Source organism: Nyctereutes procyonoides, unplaced genomic scaffold (genome assembly GCF_905146905.1).
Source record: "Nyctereutes procyonoides isolate TBG_1078 unplaced genomic scaffold, NYPRO_anot_genome, whole genome shotgun sequence".
NCBI lineage: Eukaryota > Metazoa > Chordata > Mammalia > Carnivora > Canidae > Nyctereutes > Nyctereutes procyonoides.
Window position 1 is genome coordinate 206,400 of NW_026575023.1, and position 26,645 is coordinate 233,044.

Consider the following 26,645-nt stretch of genomic DNA (forward strand, 5'->3'; position numbering starts at 1 on the left):
AAAATAAATATAACAAAGGTATCTAACTATTAGGGATGTTGTGAGTATTAAGTGAGATAATATTTGGAAAGTACTCAAAACTACTAAGAACTAATTTAAATGTGTGATTAACTTTAATTTTTAAAACAAAGCAACAGAAAACCTTTAAATCATTTGTGTAGATACAAGATTTTCTAACAAATGATACATTCTCGAAACATGTCTTCTACAAAATCATACTGTGAAAATAATGGGTTATGAAAAGTAGTTAAGGGCATAATATTTAAAATCTGTACAACCCTGTATTGTGATCACTAAGAGAAACCAGAAATAATTTATAATAAAAATACCAAAACAATTGGAAAGGTGTTTAAATGAAAAATAAATATAAATACATAGCAGAAAATATGAGGCTTTACCTTTTTTTAATAAAGCAAAGAGAAGTTGATGGAATTGTGTGTAAGTAATATTTGTAACAGCAGAAGAACAATGATAAGGAAGAAATAGACAATCCACACTTCTAAGACAGAGCACAGGGGCAATTGAGCCTGGTAAGAAATAGATATTGTGATATAGTATCTATTCATCTGCAAAGTGATGTGTTCGTGTTACATACTCTGCATTTAACTATTGTTCCTTGGTCCCTCAAAATGATACTATGCTTAGAAAAAAAAATGCATATGAGCAATTCAAAATTCCACATTAGGCTAATATTATCCTCCTATTTATCAGTCATATATGAACTGATTATTGTCACAGAAATAAATATAGCAAGTAAAAAATCAAGTAAGAATAATGTCATCGTCATAGTCAAAATACAGTTGTTATCTAGGAACAATACCAAGAGAACGTTCCCCACCCTACCTTTCATATTATCTATTAAATAGATTTTTCTTTGCTGCTACCAAGGAACACACAAATACATATAAAGTATGAAAAAATTATGATGGCCTTATATACCATGAGGAGCTTGAACTTGATGTTGGAAGGATAAGTAGAGATAAGATACTAGAGCCAACCAATGTGTGAGACAGTGCATCCAAAAGACTATTATTAATATCTACATGAAAAATTAGTATCTACATGAACTGTGGCTATGAGTAGATAATGTGCAAATTTCAGATATGCCAATGGTACAGAATTGGCATTTATCCTTAGTAGCAGTCAATTATTTAATAATTAGAGACACTTCTCAGAAAACCATATTTCAACACCCAATCCAAGGATTTCTACACAGTCACACACACTTAAGCACATGCACACTTAGTTGCTCTTATCATTGAGATATTTCATTTATTTCAGGGCTAGGCAAGTTTCCATTAACTTGCCATTTTCCAAACCCAGTAGCTTCAAATATAAACAGAATGCCTAGGATGAAATATGGTTTCTCATTATTAGTTTGTGACAAATGCTGAGAAATTCAAAAACAGTTTTCAGCAGAGGCAGATAAACAATTGACAAATTTAAAATCTTCTGTGTAATAAACCCTGGGTATTTTTTTTTAACCCTGGGTATTTTTATGGCAATTTTACACTGCAAAATAATTCAGTATGAACTGCATTCGTTATCTATTGTCCGAAGAACTACTTTATTTTAGTTTTCACCAGTTCTTGGAATATGAGAAAAAACCTTGAATGTTTCCAGACTGAATCTATTCCCTCAGCTTTGTGTGTCAAAACTGTAATGAATCTGCTTAAGTGTCTGAAAAAGATACAATATACTGATATGCTATTTTGGTGGTTTATCATGCAGCTGAAAGTTCTGGGAAAGATACAGTTTTAATTTCATTCATTCATTAGTGTTCATCTCTAAACCATGGGAACTGTTTAGAGTACAAAAAAAAGGAGAAAATGTAGAATTAAATGGAAGAATGTTGAAGATAGAACCTTGGAAATACTAGCTTTTAAGAAATGAAAGAATGAGGCAGCCCACGTGGCTCAGAGGTTTAGCGCCACCTTCGGCCCAGGGCCCAATCCTGGAGACCCAGGATCGAATCCCACGTCAGGCTGCCTGCTTGGAGCCTGCTTCTTCCTCTGTCTGTGTGAGAATTATTCATTCTCATGAATAAATAAATAAAAATCTTTAAGAAAGAAATGAAAGAATGATGAGAAGTCCTCAAAAAGTCTGAGAAAGAATGGTCAGAGAGACGACAAAGAAATTCTTAGAATCAAGTGGACAGAATAAGAGTCAAACGAACAAAAGGAGTCAGAGTGGTATATACCAAGTCAAATGCAATTGAGAGTTCAGGTTGCACATGACCAAAAATGATCCATTTTCCTAACAAAAGGAAAATGGCCAGTGACCCTAGAAAGGTCTTTGGCGGGATGTTTGGGAAGCTCAGTGGTTGAACGTCTGCCTTTGGCTCAAGTCATGATCCTGGGGTCCTGGAATCGAGTCCCACATGGGTTCCCTGCATAGATCCTGCTTCTCCCTCTTCCTGTGTCCTTGTCTCTCTCTGTGTGTCTTTCATGAATGAATGAATGAATGAATGAATCAATGAATCAATCAATCAATCTCTTAAAAAAAAGAAAAAGATAAAGGTCTTTGGCATGCTGGCAAAGGAAAGTGTTTTGAAGTAAGTGCTGAGTGATGAAGAAAGGAAGAGTGACAGTATTGCTCTAAGTGGTTTGTAAACTGGGAATTTTTTTTTAACTGGGAAATTTTTGATGAAATATTTTTTAGGAAGCTTTTCGAGATATAGAAAAAAAAATAAGACTTAATGGAGTAAATCTTCTAAGGATTTGGAGAGAGAATTGACCAGTAGAGCTAAAAGTCTGATATGAATGAATTTATCAGAGAGCAGTTTAGACAATGTACAAAATAGTTTTAAGCTAGAGATTGACATGAATCAACCAATAGGAGCTCAGTTTAGATAAAGTATAAAATAAAATTTAAGCTAGATGATAATCAGAAGAAAAGTAATGTTCTACAGACTATATTTCTCTGAGTTCCAAAAACTAGGAGCCCCAGGACAAAAGAGTGAGATGTTTAGAATGGTAGATGGACAAGTTGTTTGTTTGGTTTCAAATATTAAAATTCAATTATAATTAATGTCAAATCACATGCTGTGGATAAGTGGTAAGTAGCTAAAGCAGAGTGGAAGTGAAAATTCCAGGAAAAGCAAATAGTTTTGACATTAGCATATTAGATTATTATTATTTTATTTTATTTTAATTTTATTTATTTATTTATGATAGTCACACACACACACACAGAGAGAGAGAGAGAGAGAGAAAGAGAGAGAGAGAGAGGCAGAGGGAGAAGCAGGCTCCATGCACCGGGAGCCCGACGTGGGATTCAGTCCCGGGTCTCCAGGATCGTGCCCTGGGCCAAAGGCAGGCACCAAACCGCTGCGCCACCCAGGGATCCCCAGATTATTATTATTTTAAATGTAATTTTCAAAGTAATGCCAGGGCTTAAAATGAAGGGGAAATCTAATAGGCAGAATTTGTTAGATCCCTCAAAGAAAATAAAGTTTGGGTAGTGCAAAAAGTTTGGGTAGGTAAGTACAAAACAAAGAATACATAGTAATATACTAGAATGACATGAATCTTTTAGTAGGTAGAGATTTTATGTGAGAGAAAACTTTATGACTTAAATTTGAAAGTAAAATAGATAAAACATGTACTGTGGATTGTAACAAAATATATAGATTTCACTTGCTAAACATTTGGTCAACCTCAAAATGATACTATAAAAATATCTAAAATATTCTTCCTACAGTAAATCTTTGTGGTTTTTTTTTTCACATTATTTAGGTACATCTTGAAAATTATTGACATTAAGATTTTAGACTCAGGAGATGCTATAAAAGGGAATTTAGATAATCTATTGTTAAGAACATAAATCTATAATGAGTTTTGATATGTTAATAAAAATAAAAAATTTCATATATATATGTATATATATATTGTTTGGAGTTTCTGAAAATGTTTTTCTATACTAAAGAATGTTAGCCAGAAAGACTGCTTTCTTCATATAGATGCATTTGATAATTTTTTAAAAACAAACTTTAGATCATCTCTACTCTTTCTCAGCCCTATAGTAAAAACGGTAAATATTTTAACTACATATATAGTTTATGACAATTCCTTGGCATATAATCACACACACACACACACACACACACACACACACACTTGAGGTCTCCATACTAAAATGCACATAGTGCATTAGCACGTACTACCACCCTATTATCATTTAAATGATACTGTAACTAAAAGCTTTGTCAATGTAGATTTAGTCTAAGAATATTTTACTCTAACTCATTTTAAGAAAGAATTAGTACGCACTAAAGTAACTGGTGGAAAGATGAGAGTGCTATGCAGGATCATATCTGGTAATTACTGGAAAATGAAATATAACAGTATTATAAAAATGTTTAGATTATAATACATGCAAAAATATTGCATCCCTGACAATGTAATTCAAGCTTATAGACCCTAAACAATATATGAAAGAGGTATCAAGAAGTTATCTAATCAAAATTATCAATGAAATAATGGAGAAATAATGATACCAAATAAATAATGTAGAAATAATACCCTAGCATTTAGATACTGTTTTGTTAAAAACTGAAGCACATAATAAAAATAAATCTGAAAGACATAAAATAGTTATATTTATTCATGAATAATAATATGATTAGAATTTAAAATCATAACAATAAAATATAATTAAAATGGTGAGAATTCAGTACTCCATCCCTTATTCCAGGATAAATTATGAATAGTTTTTTTTAATATTTATTTATTCATGAGAAACACACAGAGAGAGGCAGAGACACAGGCAGAGGGAGGAACAGGGCCATCCCAGGTCTCCAGGATCACGCCTTGGACTGAAGGCGACGCTAAACCACTGAGCTACTGGGGCTGCCCAAATTATGGATCCTTTTTAAAAAGTTATGTGAATAATAAAACTATAACTTACAAGTGTGAGAGTAATCAATATCTTTAAAGATTAGAGGATGAAAATAATATTTCTGAATAGGCTATTCAAAACAGGGAAAATAAAATAAATAATGAATTTGAATCTGTATGAATCTGTAAAAATGATTTTTTCTAGCAAAAATGGGGAAAAGTTTCTATGTCCTATATGCTAATTGATAAAGATCTCTTATTTTATTAAGACACCAAAAACATCCAAGTAGACAAAGATATGGGTGAAGACCATGAAACAGATAATTTCATATCAAACAAGAAAAAAATTAATTCACCAGTGATTCAATAAATGATTTTTTCTCATACATCAATTATCAAAGCTTATGAACTTATTAATATCCAGTGCCATTGAGGAAAGGGAAGAAAGATTCTGAAGTATTTTTTTAAGTCTGTAAACTAGGAGAGAAAATTTGGCAATATACATTAGGATTTCAAATGAGCTTATTTTTTATAATAGCACTTTTTTCTGTTATTATTTTTATAAATACACCTAAGGAAGTTCACAAGCATGAATTATTCTGGTCAATATTTTGAGGCATGGTACATGTTAAATGTTCAATAAATATTTTCAGCATTCAACAAATATTGTTGAGTAGATAAGCATATTCTTTTATTATAGAATAATTAGAATGTGTTTCCAGAAAATATGTATCACCCATCCAAGCAAAAGTATAATATATCTCCAGTGATGTAGATTAAGATATATTTACACAATAATATATCTATATGTCTATTCATTATTTTATTATAGGGCAAAGCTATTGTTATCTTGCAAAATAATCTCATTTATTGAATCTGATGCTCTGCCAACAAAGTACATGCATATCAAACAAAAAAATCATATATGAAAATGAGATATTTGTGGGGTGCCTGCGTGGCCCAGTCAGGTAAGTATCTATCTTCTGCTCAGATTATGATCCCAGGTAATCATGAGGAGCCTGCCTCTCCTTCTTCCTCTCACCCATTCATTCTCTCTCTCTTTCTCTCTCTCTCTCACACATATTCACTCAAATAAATAAAATCTAAGAAAAAAAAGAAAAGAAAATGAGACATTTACACACTAATATCTTCTGGGATTACAAAAAATATTGTGATACACTTTAGCACATCTGAATTTAACAATGAAATTATATTTTCAGATTTGTAATTCAATCCAATTAACTTCAAATATGACCTATTTTTTGGAATATGACAAATTAAAGATATTTTTACCTAACTGGATAGTTGGCTAAATATAAAGAATAATCTATTTTAGACATTTTCTTGTAATAATGAGCTACAATTAATAAAGCATTTTAAAAGCTCATGTGCTTGATTTTGGATTTTTCACATAGAATTTAATTGTGATGCATTCCATGACTTTCTGAAAATTTCCTTAAGGAATAAAATCTCAAAAAGAGAGGACTAATGCTGCTACTACTATGTCTTAATAGATTCTTTGCTCCTTTTATATTACTCATCAAACATTATATCCATAATCCTGCTAATGATTGAAATTTAACCAAAAACAGCAGCAAAACAAAATTAAAAACAAAGAAAATAAAATTAAAAACAACTAAAAGAACATTTGCTTGTTCATTAAAGTTTGCAAGATGACCTTTGCCTTCATACCAGTGGCTTTAGTGCCCTGTGTTTCTGGTTTTGTATATTTGAGAACATTCGTTTATACAGTATAATAACCAGTTCAGATATTTCACTGCCAAGGTATCTGATTCCTTTGGAATTTAAAGTTCCTCACGCAAGAATGTCTGGATGGCTCAAGGGTTGAACATCTGCCTTCTGCCCAGGGCATGATCCTGGAGTCACAGGATCAAGTCCCGCTTTGGGCTCCCTGCATGGACCCAGCTTCTCTCTTTGCCTGTGACTCTCTCTCTCTCTTTCATGAATAAATGAATAAAATCTTTAAAAAAATAAATAAATTTCCTCACACAGACACATATTCAAATATAAATTGGAAATCAATCATCTGCAAAAGATAGACTATCTCTTCTAATATTTGGTGAATATATAATGTTCAAGTTCAAATATTGCTATCCCAACTATTTTGATGCTTGGAAATTATAAAATACAATTATTTCATAATATCAGGCTTTGGGAATATCAGCATGTCATTAAGGATAAATAAAAACAGCTCTGACTTTCCACAGCAACACACAGGCTTAAACGTGCCATAATGAAATACAAAACAATCTACAGACAGGATGATACCACATGCACTTTAAGAATTGTTCTAATTATGACAGTTGTATTACATGAAGCCTGGCAAAATGGACATCCCTTCCTAACAATTTGGTCTTCTTAGATTCTGCAAAAAATAATACATCACATAGGTAAATGGAATTTTTAAGACTTATATATGAATTTCTGATGATATTAAGTATACAGTAATATAAAGTTGACCAGTATTTTAAAGTAGACACAGTGAGAAGTGATCTATTTGCAATACCTGGTACATTAATATACCCCAGTATTTTATACTATGATTTGAACTGAAGCCACAAAGAAAATATTGGCTTAAATAAGAAAGTTATAGCAAGGGCCTTTTAGTCGGTTAAGAAGACAGAGAAAACAAAATCATATTATTCTATATATCATTAGCTGAATTTCATAATAGAAAACATTAATGAGGTACTGTAAGAAACCATGTTTTGAACAATATATCATACTTTGTGATTACGTCATGCATGCATAGTATTATAGAATACATTTGATATGTAGTTTCTTTTCAAAATATTATTATCACAAAATGTTTGCAGCTTTTAATATCATGTGTGGGTGATACATTCTTTAGTTCTCTTTTTTTTCAAAAGTCTCAACTTGCCACCTTAAGAGCAAATTAATCATCAATCCGTCTAAAATTTCAAGATTAGAGAAGCAATTGTCTGTCAGCATTATTTTTTTCCTTTTTAGATTTGACATTTATTTTCATTGACATATATAAGATGTTGACTATTTTGAAATATACTCAAGAAAAAGAACGTTCAATTCCTTTTAAGAATCAAGAGAACATTTGTGGCCATACAGAGTGACATTTACTAATATTAATGTAAAAAATTAATTATTTTTAACTAATTACGCAGTTATGGAAGGTCATTCAATTTGTGTGTATGCATGATGGTTGTGCGTATGTACATGTGTTTCTGCATGCTAAAAACTCTTGATGGTTAGACTATGAATATGCATCTTTAGTACTGCCTAATACCTGATAATTTAATTCATCAGTATTTGTTGAATTAAGTTGAATTAAATAAGTTTTGCTACTCAAGTAGCAAAAAATTTGTTTCTTAAAAAGATTGAAAATACAAAAATATTAAAGTATTATTTTGCAAGACAATCATGTGGACACATATTCTGTGAAACAATTTTTTTTAATTACCAAATATTGTTTGGCTCCAAATTGTAATGATTCTTTCTTTACTGAAGAAAAATTAAAAATATGTGGGAAAAATTGTTAAAATGTTGTATAGAGGGATACCTGGGTGGCTTTGTGGTTGAACATCTGCTTTTGGCTCAGGTCGTGATCCTGGGGTCCTGGGATTGAGTCCCTCATTGTGCTCCCCAAAGGGAGCCTGCTTCTCCCTCTGCCTATGTCTCTGCCTCTCATTCTCTGTCTCTTATGATTAAATAAATAGAATCTTAAAAAAGTAAAAATAAAAATAAATGTAATATGTTAAATACACAGATACTTTGAAAATCCTGTTAAATTTTAAGTGGGATAAATATGATTCATAAAAATTCATTCTTTTCTTGAAATAATTTGCATAAGGCTCATCAAGGTTGCTGTTAAATAATAAATCTCTTTTGTTACTTCTAGCTCAGAGAGACCCATAAAATCTATTTTTATTTTATTTTTTTTTATTTTTTTTTATTTATTTATGATAGTCACAGAGAGAGAGAGAGAGAGAGAGAGAGAGAGAGAGGCAGAGACACAGGCAGAGGGAGAAGCAGGCTCCATGCATCGGGAGCCCGATGTGGGATTCAATCCCGGGTCTCCAGGATTGCACCCTGGGCCAAAGGCAGGCGCTAAACTGCCACCCCCCCAGGGATCCCCTAAAATCTATTTTTAATGTGTCAATTGGTACATTCATTAAATTTTTTTCAATGACCAGAATATCAATATTAACAGGATTTATTAACTTATCTCAATCTTGAAATCTACATGTAATATGAAAATTTTGGTGAGATTTCTGACTACTAGTGAAGGGTCTTGCTGGACCATCGTGATGAGATTTCTAGAAGGGAAAGAGTCAATTCCCATAGATTTCACAAAACGTAACCTCAGCTATTGACCCAAGGCTGAATAACCTACCAAATAATTCCATATCTTTATCTAAATTACTTATAAGGCTCATAATTTTTGTTGCTGAAGAAACTATTAAAGAAAGAATGTTTACATCTAGAGTTAGGGTTGGAGAGCTTTTTTAAGAAAAACATCCTGCCACTTCTTCCCTTGGTTACATTTATCATTTTTCTAGCACTTTCATGGAAATCAGGGAATTCTACAGCCTTGTCCAAGAGGCTCCTTTCAGACTGCCTAGAGAATACTCATTATTCTACACTATATCTCATAAATCCTTCTACTGTGATATCTTTGTTTTGAATTATTCTCCTTGAACCTTTCAAAGTTTAGCATTGTTTATATCCCCCTGGCCTTTTGGCAAAAAATTATATACATTTCAACTGTCACAATAAATTATTTAGCCCTTCATGTGGCTGAAACTGCAATTGGTCTGCTAATTTCATTGTTCCTCTCTCTCCCTCTCTTCTCACCCTCCGCCTACCCCAGGCTTTTTCTGGAAACTTGAAGACAAGTAGTCCAATAGATTATGAACATCACTGAAAGTTTGTATGGTGTTGCTAACTAATAAATAACACATAGATCATGAGTAAAATGACTAGTTTCTTCTTTCAGAAACTTCTTTTATGACAGAATGACTGCACAAATTATACTTCAATTGATTATCCTTCACTTTTTACTTCAGTTCATATATTATTAATTCTTAGATCAGTCTCACAGGAGAAAATTCCATTGGCAATCTCAAACCAAATTTGTGTTCATTCCTCTTATTTATATTAACTGTTGTTTTTAATTTAACGGTCAATCTTACATGGTGCCATGTGATATTACATAGGGATTTTAATTTTTATAACTAATTGTGAACTACGCTTAGACTTAGAACAATATTATTCATTACGTAATTTCTAAAGCTAACTTTTAAGTTGGTTCTCTATTTGCAAATGAGGACTACTGACAGCATTTCTGAAGTAAAATACACAAGTATTATGTGAATTTCTGCCTTAAAAATAATTAAAAATATGACTCAGTAATATAGAGGCAATGGAGGTTAGTGGTTCAAGTACAGGTTACGGAGTCATATTCCCTGAGTTTAAATTCCAACTCTGCCCCTTATTAGCTATGTGACTCTGGGAAAGTTATCTAATCTTTTTCAAATAATTTTATCTGTAAAAATGGAAATTAAAATACTACTAGATGATCATAAAGTTATTTTTTAAATATTTTATGCACAGATTTTTCTTAGGATATTCATAACAAAGAGTAACTTTAATAAAAGTTAGCTATATTTATTTTCCTCATTATGAATGCTAATGTAAGGTAACTAGAGTAGGACATGAAAAGATATTTTTGTAAGGCACAATATTTGATAGTAACTACTCAACTTTGATGTCAGCTATAATCTTTCTATTTAAAAAATGAGAATATAATTAAGAAAAATCAGAGATTCTCATAGAGAACAAAAAGGCATTTATGTCTTGATAATTTAGTAAACTTTTAAAGATAGACAGATGTTTACAAGTAATACAAAAGACATGAGCAAACATAGGGGGAAGGAATAGTGATACTCTGCCTAAGAGCCAATTTAAACTTAATAAACAATTTTTTAAAGTGATTCAAATATCCAAAAAATAAGTAAAAAACGATGTTATAATCATTCGCAGAAAATGAAAATTAAAAAAAAGAAATTCATTTGAAGGAGAAATAGGGGTTATAAATATCAAGAGTCAGTTACGGGGAGAAAAATCTTATAGATTTTGGAAATGGATTTTCCAATAAAAATAGATTTCTGCAGCCTACAGACACTAATGAAAGCTAAGAGAGTTATGTTTTTGAGGAATGTTTGAAAAGCACAAGGATACTAATAATTAGAGACACCTAGATTTGAGGAAAGAAGAGAGAACAACAAGATAAACGTCACAAGGAAAGAGCTTCTCTTATCATATTCCTTGCCTTCAGGGTTTCCTCTAATTTTCCTTTTTATTTTTATTCTTTTTTTAAGATTTTATTTATTTATTTGAGATAGAAAAAGCAAGAGACAGAGTACTAGCAGAGGGAGATGGGGAGAAGGAGAGGTAGAAGCAGACTCCTCGCTGATCAGGGAGCCTGGCTTGATCCCAGGACTCTGAGATCATGACTTAAGCAGAAGACAGATGCTTAACCAAGTGACTCATCCGGGTACCCCTCCTCCAGTGTTCTTAAACATAACTGGTTATCAATTTTGACATATATGTTACTAGTCCATACAAAATTGATGAGTAGAAAAGTTCCTTGGAATACCATTCTAATTTCATGGCGATAATATTTCTGATTTTTTTTTTTTTTTTTGGCTATAAGATTCTATGTTGAGTTTTGCACCCAATTCCAACTTGTGCTGGAGGGAAGGAGTGTGGGCTTGGGATACGACCATGGTGTCCTACAATTTAACTAAATTCTGACACTATCTACCTGGAGGTACCAACAGATACCACAGGTTAAGAGTTCAGTCCTATAAGACCGCCTTTTCATTCCTTCAGAAACCAGTTGCAAGTTCAGGTTGTCACCTCTGCTTCTGACTGTCATAAAACAAAGTTTCCCACAAACCTTTCCTCAGGTATCATTAATTTGCTGGAGCTGCTAACAGAATTCGGAAAAATATTTCACTTAGAAGATAACCAGTTTATTATGAAAGGATAACTGAGGAATAGTCAGGGAAGAGATGCATACAGAGGGGATGGGGAAATGCCTCAGAGCTTCAATGATTTCTCCCAGGAAACTGCATTCCCTGATTCTCCACATGTCCTCCAGAAGCTCTTGGAATCCAGTCCTCTTGGCTGTTGACGGTTGATTCAAACTTTAGATCCATTCCCCTCCCCGTAGGCCTGGAGGTGAGATCAGAAGTTCCAAACCTCCTGGCAACAACCCCCAATTCCTAGGTGTAGTCTTCAATTTACCTCATGAACATTACATAAAACACCTTTATTGCTTTCATTACTTAAGATATTCTCAGGGTTTTAGGAGCTTTGTGCCAGAAATGGATGAAAACCAAATGTATATTTCTTATTATAAATCAAAACATTGCAGCATACAAATTTATTTTGATAATTTAAAAATAAATATGATCTAGAAACAATCAAAAGCATTTACTACTTAAAATTTTCTAAAAATTTTTTTAACATTAGTCTCAAATAAGGATCCAAAATATTTATGATGAACTATCTAGAAAGAAACTATTCAAGTGTATAGTACAAATGCTCATATTAATCAAAATCTCATGTGATTAATCTTGTCAGTTAAGTACAAGCTTTAATATAAGCTTTGGAAATATAGGTTTTGATATAAGCTTAAAAATATTTAGTAAATGTTATGTGATTTGTTACTACATAAAGATTGAATTTGAGATGCCTGGGTGGCTCCACAATGTGAGCATCTGGCTCAGAGTGTGATCCTAGGTTCCTGGGACCAAGTTCCTAATGGGGCTCCCACTTAGGGAGCAAACTTCTTCCTCTGCTTATGTCTCTCCCTCTCTGTGTCACTCATGAATAAATAAATACAATATTTTTAAAAAATTGAATTTCATTCAATATTCTTCAAATATCCATTGGATTTTATCTCTCATCCAACTTTAAAAGGAGGGCACTTTTGATGAGCACTGGGTTTAGTATGTAGGTGATGAATCACTGAATTCCACTCCTGAAGTCAATATTGCATAATATGATCACTAATTAGAATTCAAGTAAAAATTTTAAAAAGATAAAAAAATATATATATACATAATATATATACATATTATAAATAACTCAATTTTTTTTAAAAAAAGACAGTTTTATATGAGCCTAAGTTAAGATCCTGCCTGGAAATATGGTTTTCATATGAAAGAAAATGCTCTGGAGAATGAAGAGTATTTGCAGTTTTATATACTTTGTACTTTTTGTAAAAGCTTAAAAGCTTATGGATTAGCATATAGGCAGGAATCACATATTTTAGTGGCATGGAATGCAGGGAGTGGGAGCATTGAAATCTTAAGGGCAAGATGGTTTCCTTTAGGCTACTCATTTACAATGTACGCTTGGTAGGCCATTAATCAGCCTTTTGGTTTAAATGAAGTTTATATACACTCCTGTTAACTTGGAAAGAACTCTAAAATGGTTTCCCCCTTGTATATCAGATCTTCAGAGAGTTTTTCTCTCAACCATTTTAATTATAATTATGGTCTTTACCTCCACCAAATAATCACAGAAGTCATCATTCACAATAAGGGGTTGATGGCTTATTTATTTTTAGAGATTACACATGACATTTTAATAGCATTCAGAGTACCTTATCTTGTTGTGGTTGCAAATCACCTTTAGCTACAAGACCAGTAATATTTTTTAAGGATTTGAAGAAAAGGTGTTTTTTTTTTTTTTTAGACTATTTAGATGAAATCCTACCTTTATACAACTTTAAACAGCAATAGTATTGTCTAATCTCAGCTTTATTTTCCCTGGCTTCTTTCCTAAGACAAATAATAGCACAGTTTTGAAAGAATATATCCACTGAGCTTTCCTTTAAAAAACCTTTCAATTCTTTTTATAAATATATCTTCTATTTTATCCAGTTTCTAAGGAGATCTAGACTATAGGAACTTAAATATATTTGGGTATGATGAAGCATAACAAAATAACATTCAGGCAAAATTTTTCCACTGTAATTTACTTGTTATTCTGGCAAACATTTTGATTGTTGAATGATTAAATCCACAAAATGGAATAGAACATTACAAATTTAAATTAATATATACAGTTGGCTGTGGCTTTTTATAAGTTCTATTATGTTCTAAAACTATTAGGAACTATTCTAATAAAGTCATAATGTACCCAAAGACGGAAATAAATTAAATTTTAAATAAATCATGAAATAGTTGTTGAATTGAGTAGTGTGAAATAATGCTACTCAGCTTAAATATATAAGAGTTGTTGTTGTTGAACATGGAGGGTTTTTTTTTTTTTTCTTTTTAATTCCTTGAACTCTTAGGACTCATTCACATAGTTTTAGTCAGAGTGTCACCTGGACTCGTATGAGTCTTAATTTTTTGGCTCAGCTTTAACAACAAGATTTCCTTCTTCTGCACAACCTTTGTGAGAAAATGGGAGTAAATAGAGCATGACCTATAGGGATGTGAGCAGGATGATCACTGAGACTCTCTAAGAGAGGCTTTAGGATACAAACAGGAGCAGTCATCACAAGTGTTAATAAAGATGTGTGTGGAGGTCTGGAAAGATCAGGGGAGTATTGCAGCTGAGGCATTTCAGAAAATCTTGGTCCATTAAATGAGAAGAAAAAGAGATGAAAGTATATGTGTGTATATATATATATATATATATATATATATATATATATATATATATAAAGTTTTATTAGAATCTTTTTCATGAAACCATTGTTTTTTCTCTCTCATCTTAACAGCTAATATTTTAATTGTGATTTCCTTTCCATTCCATTTCTTCACCAGTTTGAGTGTCATGGTATCACCAGCACAATCTAAAAGATGATTCATAACAGAGCAGAACTAAAAAATTATAAACCCTGGAAAAGAATAAGAAAACTATTTTACAGGGCAAGAAAAATCACAGTAAATAAAGCTTTAAAATGGAACCACGAAAAATGCAAAGCTGACACAAAGTCAAGAAAACAGGGAGACCAGAAATCAAGATCAATCACAACACCTAAGAGAACAAAGAATAGAGATAAAAGACATATAAAGAGAACTCTCCCCCAGTAAATCCAGTCCTCTGATGACTTCGTTTCTTTCTTTACAGGATTAACAATTCTTATTATAACTGCAGGGCCCGAAAATAAACAGTGTCAGAAGTGTCCTAATAAAAAATTTATTCTGTCTCAGAAAATAAAGAAGTAAGTTTGTAAAAATCTAACAAGTATAGTTATATATATACATATATATAAGATTATTATTATTTGAGTGTATTTATGAAATTCAATAAAGAATTCAATATTATTGGGTTTTAAATATGCTAAATATAAATTTTTAAGGTAATCAACACATAACTTTGTTTTGTTTCATTTTAACATTGTAAAATTATTAGTGTTAACAATTATTTTTTGCTTGCCTTTATTATTTGATAGATACATTCAACATAATCTCCAATTTAATTGACTTACTGGTAATTATCTGTAACTTGATACAGCAAAAAATGTTTTTGTGCTTTGAAAAGCTTGAAGATCAGTAAGTTTTTGAAATAATGTATAATGAATTTGAATTGCCTTGATATTATACTTCTTTTTTATTGAAGTATAATTGACACATAATATATTATTTTCAGGTGTGCAACATAGTGACTCAGTACCTATATATATTATGAAATGATCACCACTATATGTAAATTTACCATGTGTCACAATACAACATTTTTATATCATTGACTGTATTTCCTATGCTTTACACCATATCCCCATGTGTTTATTTCATAAACGGAGGCCTACACTTAATCTCTTTCACCTATTTTCTTCATCTCCCTACTCCCCCCACCCTCTGGCAATCAAACAGTCCTTAAAAGAAAGTTGGGGTAGCAATCCTCACATCAGATAAATTATAGTTTATCCCAAAGACTGTAAGAGATGAAGAGGGAGACTATATCATACTTAAAGGATCTAACCAACAAGAAGACCTAACAATCATCAATATTTATGCCCCTACTGTGGGAGCTGCCAAGTATATCAATTAATAACCAAAGTAAAGACATACTTAGATAGTAATACACTAATACAGGGAGACTTCAACATGGCACTTTCTGCGAATGACAGATTTATAAGCACAACATCTCCAGAGAAACAAGGGTCTTAAATGATACACTGGACCAGATGGATTTCAAAGATATATACAGAACTTTCCATCCTAATGCACCTGAATATACATTCTTCTCAAAGCCACATGGAACTTTCTCCAGAATAGACCACATACTGGGTCACAATCAGGTTTCAACTGATACCAAAAGATTAGGATTGTCCCCTGCATATTTTCAGACCACAATGCTTTGAAAGTAGAACTCAATCAGAGGAAGAAATTTGGAAGAAACTCAAACATGTGGAGGTTAAAGAGCATCCTGCTGAAATATGAAAGGGTCAACCAGGAAATTAGAGAAGAATTTAAAAAAATCATGGAAACTAATGAAAATGAAGATACAACTGTTCAAAATCTTTGGGATGCAGCAAAAGCAGTCCTGAGAGGGAAATACATCACAATACAAGCATCCCTCAAAAATTGGAAAAAAACTCATATACACAAGCTAACCTTGCACCTAAAGGAACTGGAGAAAGAACAGTGAATAAAACCTACACCAGCAGAAGAGAGCTAATGAAGATTCTAGCAGAACTAATGAAATAGAGACCAGAAGAACTGTAGAACATATTAAAAAAAAAAAAAAAACGGATTTGGATATTTGAAAGAATAAGATAGATAAACCATTAGCCAGCCTTAGTAAAAACAAAAGAGAAAAGACTCAAATTAATAAAATCACTAATGAAAAAGGAGAGATCACAACCAATACCAAGGAAATACAAACGATTTTAAAAACATAATATGAGCAGCTATATGCCAATAAATTAAGCAACTAGAAGAAATGGACACATTTCGGGAAAACCACAAACTACCAAAATTGGAACAGAAAGAAGTCAAAAACTTGAACAGGCCAATAACCAAGGAGGAAATTGAAGCAGTCATCCAAAACCCCCCAAGACACAAAAATCCAGGGCCAGATGGCTTCCCAGGGGAGTTCTATCAAAATGTTTGTTTGTTTATTTATTTATTATTTTTATTTATTTATTTATTTATTTATTTATTTATTTATTTATTTATTTATTTATTATGATAGAGAGAGAGGCAGAGACACAGGCAGAGGAGAGGGAGAAGCAGGCCCCAGGCTGGGAGCCCGATGCGGGACCGATCCCGGGACTCCAGGATCGTGCCCTGGGCCAAAGGCAGGCGCGAAACCGCTGAGCCACCCAGGGTTCCCCTCTATCAAATGTTCAAAGAAAAAACAATACCTATTCTACTAAAGCTGTTCTGAAAGATAGAAAGGGATAGAATACTTCCAATCTCGTTCTATGAGGCCAGCATCACCTTAATTCCAAAACTAGACAAAGACCCCACCAAAAAAGGAGAATTATAGACCAATATCTCTGATGAACACAGATGCAAAAATTCCCAAGAAGATACTAGCCAAAGGATCCAACAGTACATTAAGTAGACTATTCACCATAACCAAGTAGGATTTGTCCCCAGGATGCAAGGCTGGTTCAACACTTGTAAAGTAATCAATATGATAGATCATATCAACAAGAGAAAAAACCAGAACCTTATGATCCTCTCAATAGATGCAAAGAACACATTTGACAAAATGCAGCATCCATTCCTGATCACAACTTTTCAGAGTGTAGGGATAGAGGGAATATTCCTCAGCATCTTAAAAGCCATCTGCAAAAAGCCCACAACAAATATCATTCTCAATGGGGAAACACTGGGAGCCTTTCCCCTAAGATCAGGTACATGACAGGGATGTCCACTTTCACCACTGCTATTCAATATAGTACTAGAATTCCTAGCCTCAGCAATCAGGCAACAAGAAGAAATAAAGGCATTCAAATTGGCAAAGAAGAACTCAAACTCTCCGTCTTTGCAGATGACATGATACTGTATGTAGAAAACCCAAAAGACTCACCCCAAGATTGCTAGAACTCATACAGCAATTTGGCAGTGTGGCAGGATACAAAATTAATGCTCAGAAATCAGCTGTCCTACATAGCTATGATCATCAAGACAATATGGAACTGGCACAAAAACAGACACATAGATCAATGGAACAAAATAGAGAACCCAGAAATGGCACCTCAACTCTATGGTCAACTAATATTCACCAAAGCAGGAAAGACTATCCCCTGGCAAAAGGACAGTCTCTTCAATAAATGGTGCTGGGAAAATTGGACAGCCATGTGCAGAAGAATGAAACTAGACCATTTTCTTACACCATACACAAAGATAAACTCAAAATAGATGAAAGATCTAAATGTGAGACAAGAATCCATCAAAATCCTAGAGGAGAACACAGGCAATACCCTTTATGAACTGGGCCACAGCAACTTCTTGCAAGATACATCCATGAAGGCAAGGGAAACAAAAGCAAAAATGAATTACTGGGACTTAATCAAGATAAAAGCTTCTGCACAGCAAAAGAAACAGTCAACAGAACTAAAAGACAACCTACAGAATGGGAGAAGATATTTGCAAATGACATATCAGATAAAGGGCTAGTTTCCAAAATCTATAAAGAACTTATTAAACTCAACAGCAAAGAAACAAACAATCCAATCATGAAATGGGCAAAAGACATGAGGAGAAATCTCACAGAGGAAGACATAGACATGGCCAACAAGCACATGAGAAAATCTTCCCCATCACTTGCCATCAGCGAAATGCAAATCAAAACCACAATGAGATCCCACCTCACACCAGGGAGAATGCTGAAAATTAACAAGGCAGGAAACAACACATGTTGGAGAGGATGTGGAGAAAGGCGAACCCTCTTGCACTGTTGGTGGGAATGTGAACTGGTGCAGCCACTCTGGAAAACTGTGTGGAGGTTCCTCAAAGAGTTAAAAATAGACCTGCCCTATGACCCAGCAATTGCACTGCTGGGGATTTACCCCAAAAATACAGATGCAGTGAAACGGCAGGATACCTGCACTCTGATGTTTCTAGCAGCAATGTCCACAGTAGCCAAACTGTGGAAGGAGCCTCGGTGTCCATCGAAAGATGAATGGATAAAGAAGACCTGGTCTATGTATACAATGGAATATTACTCAGCCATTAGGAACGACAAATACCCACCATTTGCTTCAACGTGGAAGGAACTGAAGGGTTTATGCTGAGTGAAATAAGTCAATCGGAGAAACACAAACATTATATGGTCTCATTCCTTTGGGAATATAAAATTAGTGAAAAAGAATAAAGCAGAAAAGAGAGAGAGAGATGACTGGGAAATATCAGTGAAGGTGACAGAACATGAGAAACACCCAACTCTGGGAAACGAACAAGGGGTAGGGGAAGAGGAGTTGGGCGGGGGGATGGGGTGACTGGGTGATGGGCACTGAGGGGGGCACTTGATGGGATGAGCACTGGGTGTTATGCTAGATGTTGGCAAATTGAACTCTAATAAAAAAATTTTAAAACTGTTCTGATGAACATAGGGGTGCATTTATCTTTCTGAATTAGTGTTTTTATTTCATTTGATTAATTACCCACAAGAGGAATTGTTGGATCATATGGTAGTTCTATTTTTATATTTTACAGATCTTCCATGCTGTTTTCCACAGTGGCTGAACCAATTTACGTTCCTACCAACAGTGCACAAGGATTCCCTTTTCCCCACATCCTCATCAGCACTTTATATTTCTTGTCTTTTTGAGAATAGCCATTCTGAAAGATGTGAGGTGATTTCTTATTGTATTAATTTTCATTTCCTTCATAATTAGTGATGTTGAGCATTTTTTGTGTTAGGCACATAAAATGTGGTATAATAATTACAGAAATACCTGAATATTATTTTGTAAGTAATGGGATATTAGCACTAATTTTTAAAAAGTGCAAAGGTCATAACTTACATAAAGTTGTTAAAGGTTAGAACTGTGCTTAGGAAAATGAATAAAATGATAGTCATCAAGAAATTATTAAGTCTAAAAAAAAAGAAATCCTTAAGTCTTGATATAGCTTTTAAAACTAATCATATTATTGTAAAATATTTTTAAAGGATTTTATTTATTTGTTTGTTTGTCTATAGAGCATAAGGGGCAGAAGGAGAGGGAGAGAGAAACTCAAGATCCACACTAAGCACAGAACCCAAATTGGGGCTGAATTCTACAACCCTGAGATCATGACCTGAGCAAAAACTAACAGTCCAATGTTCAACCAACTGAGCCACCCAGGTGCCCCAGTTGTATTTTTAATTATCCAGTTCAGAAACTGGGCATTTCTAATATTTTCTGTAAGCTTCTTAATTTCACTTATTACTAGAATAGGCTCTAGACTACATAAATACAGAACTTCTGGCTCAAAAAATTTTAAGATTTCTGGTTATGTATGTCTCTATATATTACAAACCATCCTAAAAGCAGGCATAGACTTACACATCAAGATAATTACACATTTTTTCTTTTTTTTTTAATTTTTTATTTATTTATGATAGTCACACACAGAGAGAGAGGCAGAGACATAGGCAGAGGGAGAAGCAGGCTCCATGCACCGGGAGCCTGAGGTGGGATTCGATCCCGGGTCTCCAGGATCGCACCCTGGGCCAAAGGCAGGCGCTAAACCGCTGCGCCACCCAGGGATCCCCTTACACATTTTTTCTATACATGCATTAGCCTTTGATTATTTTCTTCATTTCCATATAATAATAAAAATCATATTTATTATGTTGTCATTATTAATTTAAAGACAATCATTTTCTTTCAACTTTCTACTCTCTAGTTAAAATATTGTTTTCATATGTCTTCTCACTTATTACTACAGTCTACACTTTCTGAAACCACCTCATTACATAAGTTTAAACCAAGCCTTTCCAACGATGACAACTCAATTATTAGTTTGAGATCCATATTTTATGCAAAGATAGGAATAACTCAAAACCAATGCATTAGTATGTAAATAAACTGGAAATACTTATGTAAATAATCAGGATAACATGGTTATCACATAAGTAATGTGATGAGGCACAAATTTTGAGCTTGAAAAAATTTTCCGTAACTTAGAAAGACTGGCATAAATATCCAGGGAATTTTATTTTCATGCCAGAAGTTAGAGAACAAATTTCATGACAGATCTCTATGCTTGTTTTGTTCTCTTTTTCCTTACCATAATCCCTTTCTGATTCATTTCTGCATATCCAAACCTACATGTCTTTGTGGGAAATATTAGAACTTACCTTTTGAAGAATTTTTAACAGGTTAAGCATATTTTAAATAATTCTACCCCCTATTGTATATACCATTAAAAACTCTACCTATTTTAAGGTATTTTTAAACAGTTTGATACACTAAATTATGAGAAGATTTTTCAGAAAAAATATTGTTCAACTAAATACAAGAGATTGAAAACGCTCACTAGCAAAAACCATACATTATAACAACACCAAGAATGAACTCTAAAGTAAACTAGGGATCCTGAAAAATAACGATTCATCAATATAGGTTCATCGACTGTAACAAGTGTACTATGATGTGAAATGTTGGTGAAATATTCTGTGCATGTGTGAGGGCAGAATGTAAAAACTGTGTACTTTCTACTTAGTTTTCCTATGAATGTAAAACTGCTTTAAAATTAAAGTCTACAAAAAAAATGTTTCCTAGTAATTATAAACATTTTCACCATGTTTAAGTTATGAATAAACTTTATTGGAAAGTCGTAAAATAAAAATCTAATTAAAACAGACCTCATATAAATATTTGTAAGTTAGTAATAATGAGACCTCTTAATGAGATAAATTTAGCTATTAATAAAATTAAATAGTACAGTTTCAATTTACTATGTAAAGAATTCCTATGTGAAAGAAATTTGACTAGTATAAATACATGGAGTAAAACTTTTGCTTAATATTTTGCTTACATAGGAATATTTTGTACCAATTAATTCCTCATAAATAAAATGTTTCCTGTTATAATAAAAATGTCCAAAAATGAAGGAGAAAATAATTTTGTGAAAAAACTAAGATATGAGAGTTAGATATGAAAATATTCACAGTCAAGAGGGGTATACCATATTATTTCTGAGTTTCTTGTAAAAATACGGTTTCCATACATTCTTTCCCTCATTATATTGAACTTATTCTTACAGAAAAAATTGAATCAGTTTGAGAAAACTATAACATAAATTCTAAATTATATATAAAACTTACATGCTTTATGGAATTTTTGTTTAACATCATGAATAGTAGATGTTTGCACCACCTAAGAAAGAAAAGAAAACATATACAGAGAATTATTTTAAAAAGTATTTGTTTGCTATATATCTAAAAAGAAAATATAGTCTTCAAAAGTATAAAATTACTATGATTTAGCCACTGTGTTTTGTTTGACTATTTAATCATTACTGCTTTGACAACCTTGAAGTATTGCATCAATATCTTTTCTCTAAAATTTTGTTTGTAGCAGTAATGGTGTTATATAAGTTTATCTAAATGTTCATCTCCAAAATATATTTTTGAATGTTCTTTTCCCATTATATTCAATGATGAGACTATCAATTAAAATATGAATAAATATACAAGATAGAGAGAAGGTAAAAGAGTTTATAGAGAGGAGCTTCAGTATATGAAATTGATTTACATGGGCAAAAGAGGGTAATGTTTACTTCAAAATATCATCAGAAAAAATAGCCTATCCAACTTCTCCTTAATTATGTTATTAAAACTGTCATCCAAAAATGCTATAGGTCAATCAAAATTCAAGTTAGATGTATTAAATAAATAATTGGATATTTTATTATTACTATTTATTCATGTTAGATACATGGTTTCATCAGAATTGCAAAACGTATGAGGATAAGAGTTTTATTTAAATACTTCAAACCATCACATATTTTTTAACTTTCTGCCTTTGATCATATCAAACTTGCAAAGTGAAATTTTTCCCCACTGTGTTGCCTTTCATTGGCTTATGAAAAAACCGACAATACTTCAAAGTCTATAGAAAAGGACATATTCATTCCCATACAAATATATTTATTTTCTCTAAACACATATAGAATATTATGTTCATGATTTATTGTGTTGATACACTAAAATCTTATAGCTATTTTGGGAGAGGGAAGTGAAAGATAAAAGTGTGTCATGGACGGCACTTAATAATACCCCAAGCAGTTCGTATTAACATTATTATATTAAATATTTAATTAAATATTAGAAGTATAACAATGAATGCATTTATTTTACCATATTCCACTCTGATTAGTAGATCTATAATAGGATATGCTACACTATTCATAATTTTTTTTCTGATTTCTTCTATGGATATAGTTTACTAAGTAAGAAAGTTCTAAGACTTAAGCACTGAATGATGATGTCAATTCCCATGTGAGTAGTGCAGTAAATAACAAAAGGAGCTTAAAGAATTGGTATGAAAATTTCAAATATTTTATAACATTGCTCTTGTTTGGAAGATGTTAGAAAACATTTGTAAAACAGTTTTTAGAGAAGGTAATATATATTTAAATACTTGAACATATATTTCATTTTAGTATTGATAATTTAACTTTTATATTTGAATTGCATTTTTTTAAAGCATGGTGCTTTGTTTTAACATTGTTTATTGTTTTATCTTAATGTTACTGTGTCACAAAACAATTTTATACGTTGCTTCCTCTGATAAGGACGCCTAAAATCCACATACAATTTTCTAGAGTATCAACTATTTACCACTCATTCAAGGGCCATCTAATTTGGGAAAACAGATAATTTTCATAATCAATAACTCCTCAGAGTTTGCTGTTGCTTCGCTATCACTTAATGAATGCATTATCTTGTGTTTACATAGTGATTGTATCAACTGTCTGTAAAGTCCTTGAGGACAACGACCTGGCGTCATTGTAGTCTGCACTTCAACATCTAGTGTACCAAATAGTATATCATAATGTTTAAAGTCACTTCTGTTGAAATAAAAAATAGATCTGTGACTGCAAAGTCATGTGAAAACAAGTTTTAAAATCTGGCATGAAAAGTCTTTCCCAAGTAGATTTCTGTCTAAAAGGTATGTGCTTTACTAGGATATTTTTAATGAAAATCTTCTAATTTGATATATGCATTTTTCTTCGCTGAATTACAAACTTTCAGAACTAAAATTATATTCTCCTGAAAGAAACCTAGATTGGAAATGGGTTGTTATTGCCAAGCTCTTAACAAAGTTTTTAATTTACCTTTTAAAAATTATATTTGACTTTCACATGTTAGGAAAGTGCTGATTTTGAATAAATCTTTGAGAACTGCCCTATCTGGAGCAATTTTTGTTAAATACAGAAGAAAAAAAATAATTAACTCTTAAATGATTCAGACGGCATTGCTCAATTAGTCACAAGACTATGCTTGATCAACTCCTCCAGTTCTTCAGTTGTACTTAGAGCACAAAGAGAGGAAAAGATGATAATTAACAGAGTATGTAAGACTTTCTGATTACTAAAATAGATGTCTCTGTAGCTTCATCAGGAAGTTTATTCATAATAATGTCTACTTTTTAGCCAGTTTTAATACCTCTTAAAAAGGACAAACTATCATCACAATAATGTATTCACTCTTATAAATTACAATTAATTGTGCAGATGGGAGACATAAGTATTATAACATCTGAAATCTAGAAATTCTCTTCATTAATGTTTCTTTCTCATTAGAGGAAATTAATCTTAAAATGTTAAATAGAAAAGGTAAATGGTGTTTGTTAGTTGAATCAAAAATGTACCCCTAATTTCAACTGATCATCATTCAGTTTGGGGTCATTATTACTGTATCCAATGATTTAAATCAATAGACTTAGAAAAAGCTTTTCACATTCAAGTGAAATCTAGGATTTGCTTGAATTTGTCCCCTATGAAGATACTGCAAAATTTCACAAAAGAACTCTTTGTACTATTGCTACTTTTTAGAACTAAATTTTTAGCTATTTTCTCAGAAACTCCTTGAAATGAACAGATGTCTACAGAATACTGCTTATCCTGCTTAAAGAAATGAAAATTAAGGGATAAGGAAAAACAACAAACTCTTTGAAATTCATTTGACAGTAATTGCAATGCACAAACCAAAAAATTGTCAGTAAACTTTGGTTAGAAAAGGAATGTGTCCAACAGTAAAGACACAGAAAAACAGAATAAAAGATGAATTGAATAGAAATGGATAGAGAGGCACAAAAATACACACACATATACAAAACATCTAGTGCAGTTTTGTTAACTGGCATGAGCTTTTTGTCCCTGGTTTTTGAGTCCCAAGGAAGAGTAGTAGCCTGGACAATCATATTTTAAGATTGATTATATCAGGAAAATAAAAAATATATAAATTCCTTTAAGAATTTCCATTGGGAGATTTTACATTACCAAATAGAATATGGACTTGCATATACTGCATATATTTTACTCAGGATGGATAAAGAGTTCTTTGAGTAATGAAATATTTTACTAATAAAAAATCTTTAGACCATCACTAAAATAGTTTTATTATATATTTTTCAGCTTTACTGAGGTATAATTGACAAATTAAATGGTAAGATACTTAAAATGTGCCATGTGAGGATTTGATATAAACAGATTTACAAGGTTAAAGCATTTCTCCCCATTGAGTTAATTAACCCATCTATCATCTCACTTTTTCGTTCGTTTGTTTATGGTGAAGACATTGAAGTTCTACTCTCGTAGCAAATTCCAATCATACAATAGTGTTATTACCTAAAGTCATCAGGTTATACAGTAGATTCTCTGATTTTATTCATCTTATAACTGAAATTTTGTATCATTTTACCAACCTCTCCTTATTTCCCCCACTCCCTAGCCCCTGACAACCACTTTTCTACTCTCTGTTTCTAGGAGTTCATTTTTTTTTAATTCCATATATAAGTGATATCATGTAGTATTTGTCTTTCCCACTCTGAGTTATTTAATTTAGCATAATGCCCTCCAGCTTTATACGTTACTGTAAATCACATAATCTCCTTTTTTCCTGGCTGCTGATTAGTATTTCACGTTATGCAAACATACACCCAACACCTTTATTTAACTGTTGATAGACACTTAGACAGTTTCCATACTTTGGCTTCTGTAAACAATGCTGCAATAAACATGGCAGTACAGATATCTCTTTGAGATAATGAGTTTACTTCTTTTGGATATATATCTCAAAACTGGATGAATGATCATATATGATAGTTCTATTATTATTTATTTATTTATTTATTTAAAATTTTTTGATAGAGCACAACAGTTGGTGGGGAGGGACAAAGAGGGAGAGAGAGAGGATCTTTTTTTTTTTAATTTATGATAGTCAGAGAGAGAGAGAGAGAGAGAGAGAGAGAGAGAGAGAGAGAGGCAGAGACACAGGCAGAGGGAGAAGCAGGCTCCATGCAGGGAGCCCGACGTGGGACTCGAACCCGGGTCCCCAGGATCATACCCCAGACTGAAAGCGGCGCCAAACCGCTGGGCCGTCAGGGCTGCCCTATGATAATTCTATTTTTGATTCTTTGAGGAACCTCCATACTGTCTTCACAATGGCTGTACTGATTTACACTCTGACCAACAGTGTACAAGGTTCTTTTTACTCCACATCCTGCCAACACTTGATACCTCTTGTCTTTTTTAAAATAGCGATCATAGGAGTTCCAAGGTGATATCTCATTGTGGTTTTAATTTGCATTTTCCTGATAATTAGTGA

General features: G+C 32.5%; 1 protein-coding gene across 1 annotated transcript in view; it reads right to left on the bottom strand.

Moving 5' to 3' along the window:
- TECRL (trans-2,3-enoyl-CoA reductase like) overlaps positions 1–26,645 on the bottom strand; it is a 95,063-nt gene that overhangs the window by 51,912 nt on the left and 16,506 nt on the right. The window contains exon 2 of the mRNA XM_055342680.1: positions 22,137–22,188. Within this exon, the coding sequence (XP_055198655.1) occupies positions 22,137–22,188 (52 nt within the window). The remainder of the gene's footprint in view (positions 1–22,136; positions 22,189–26,645) is intronic.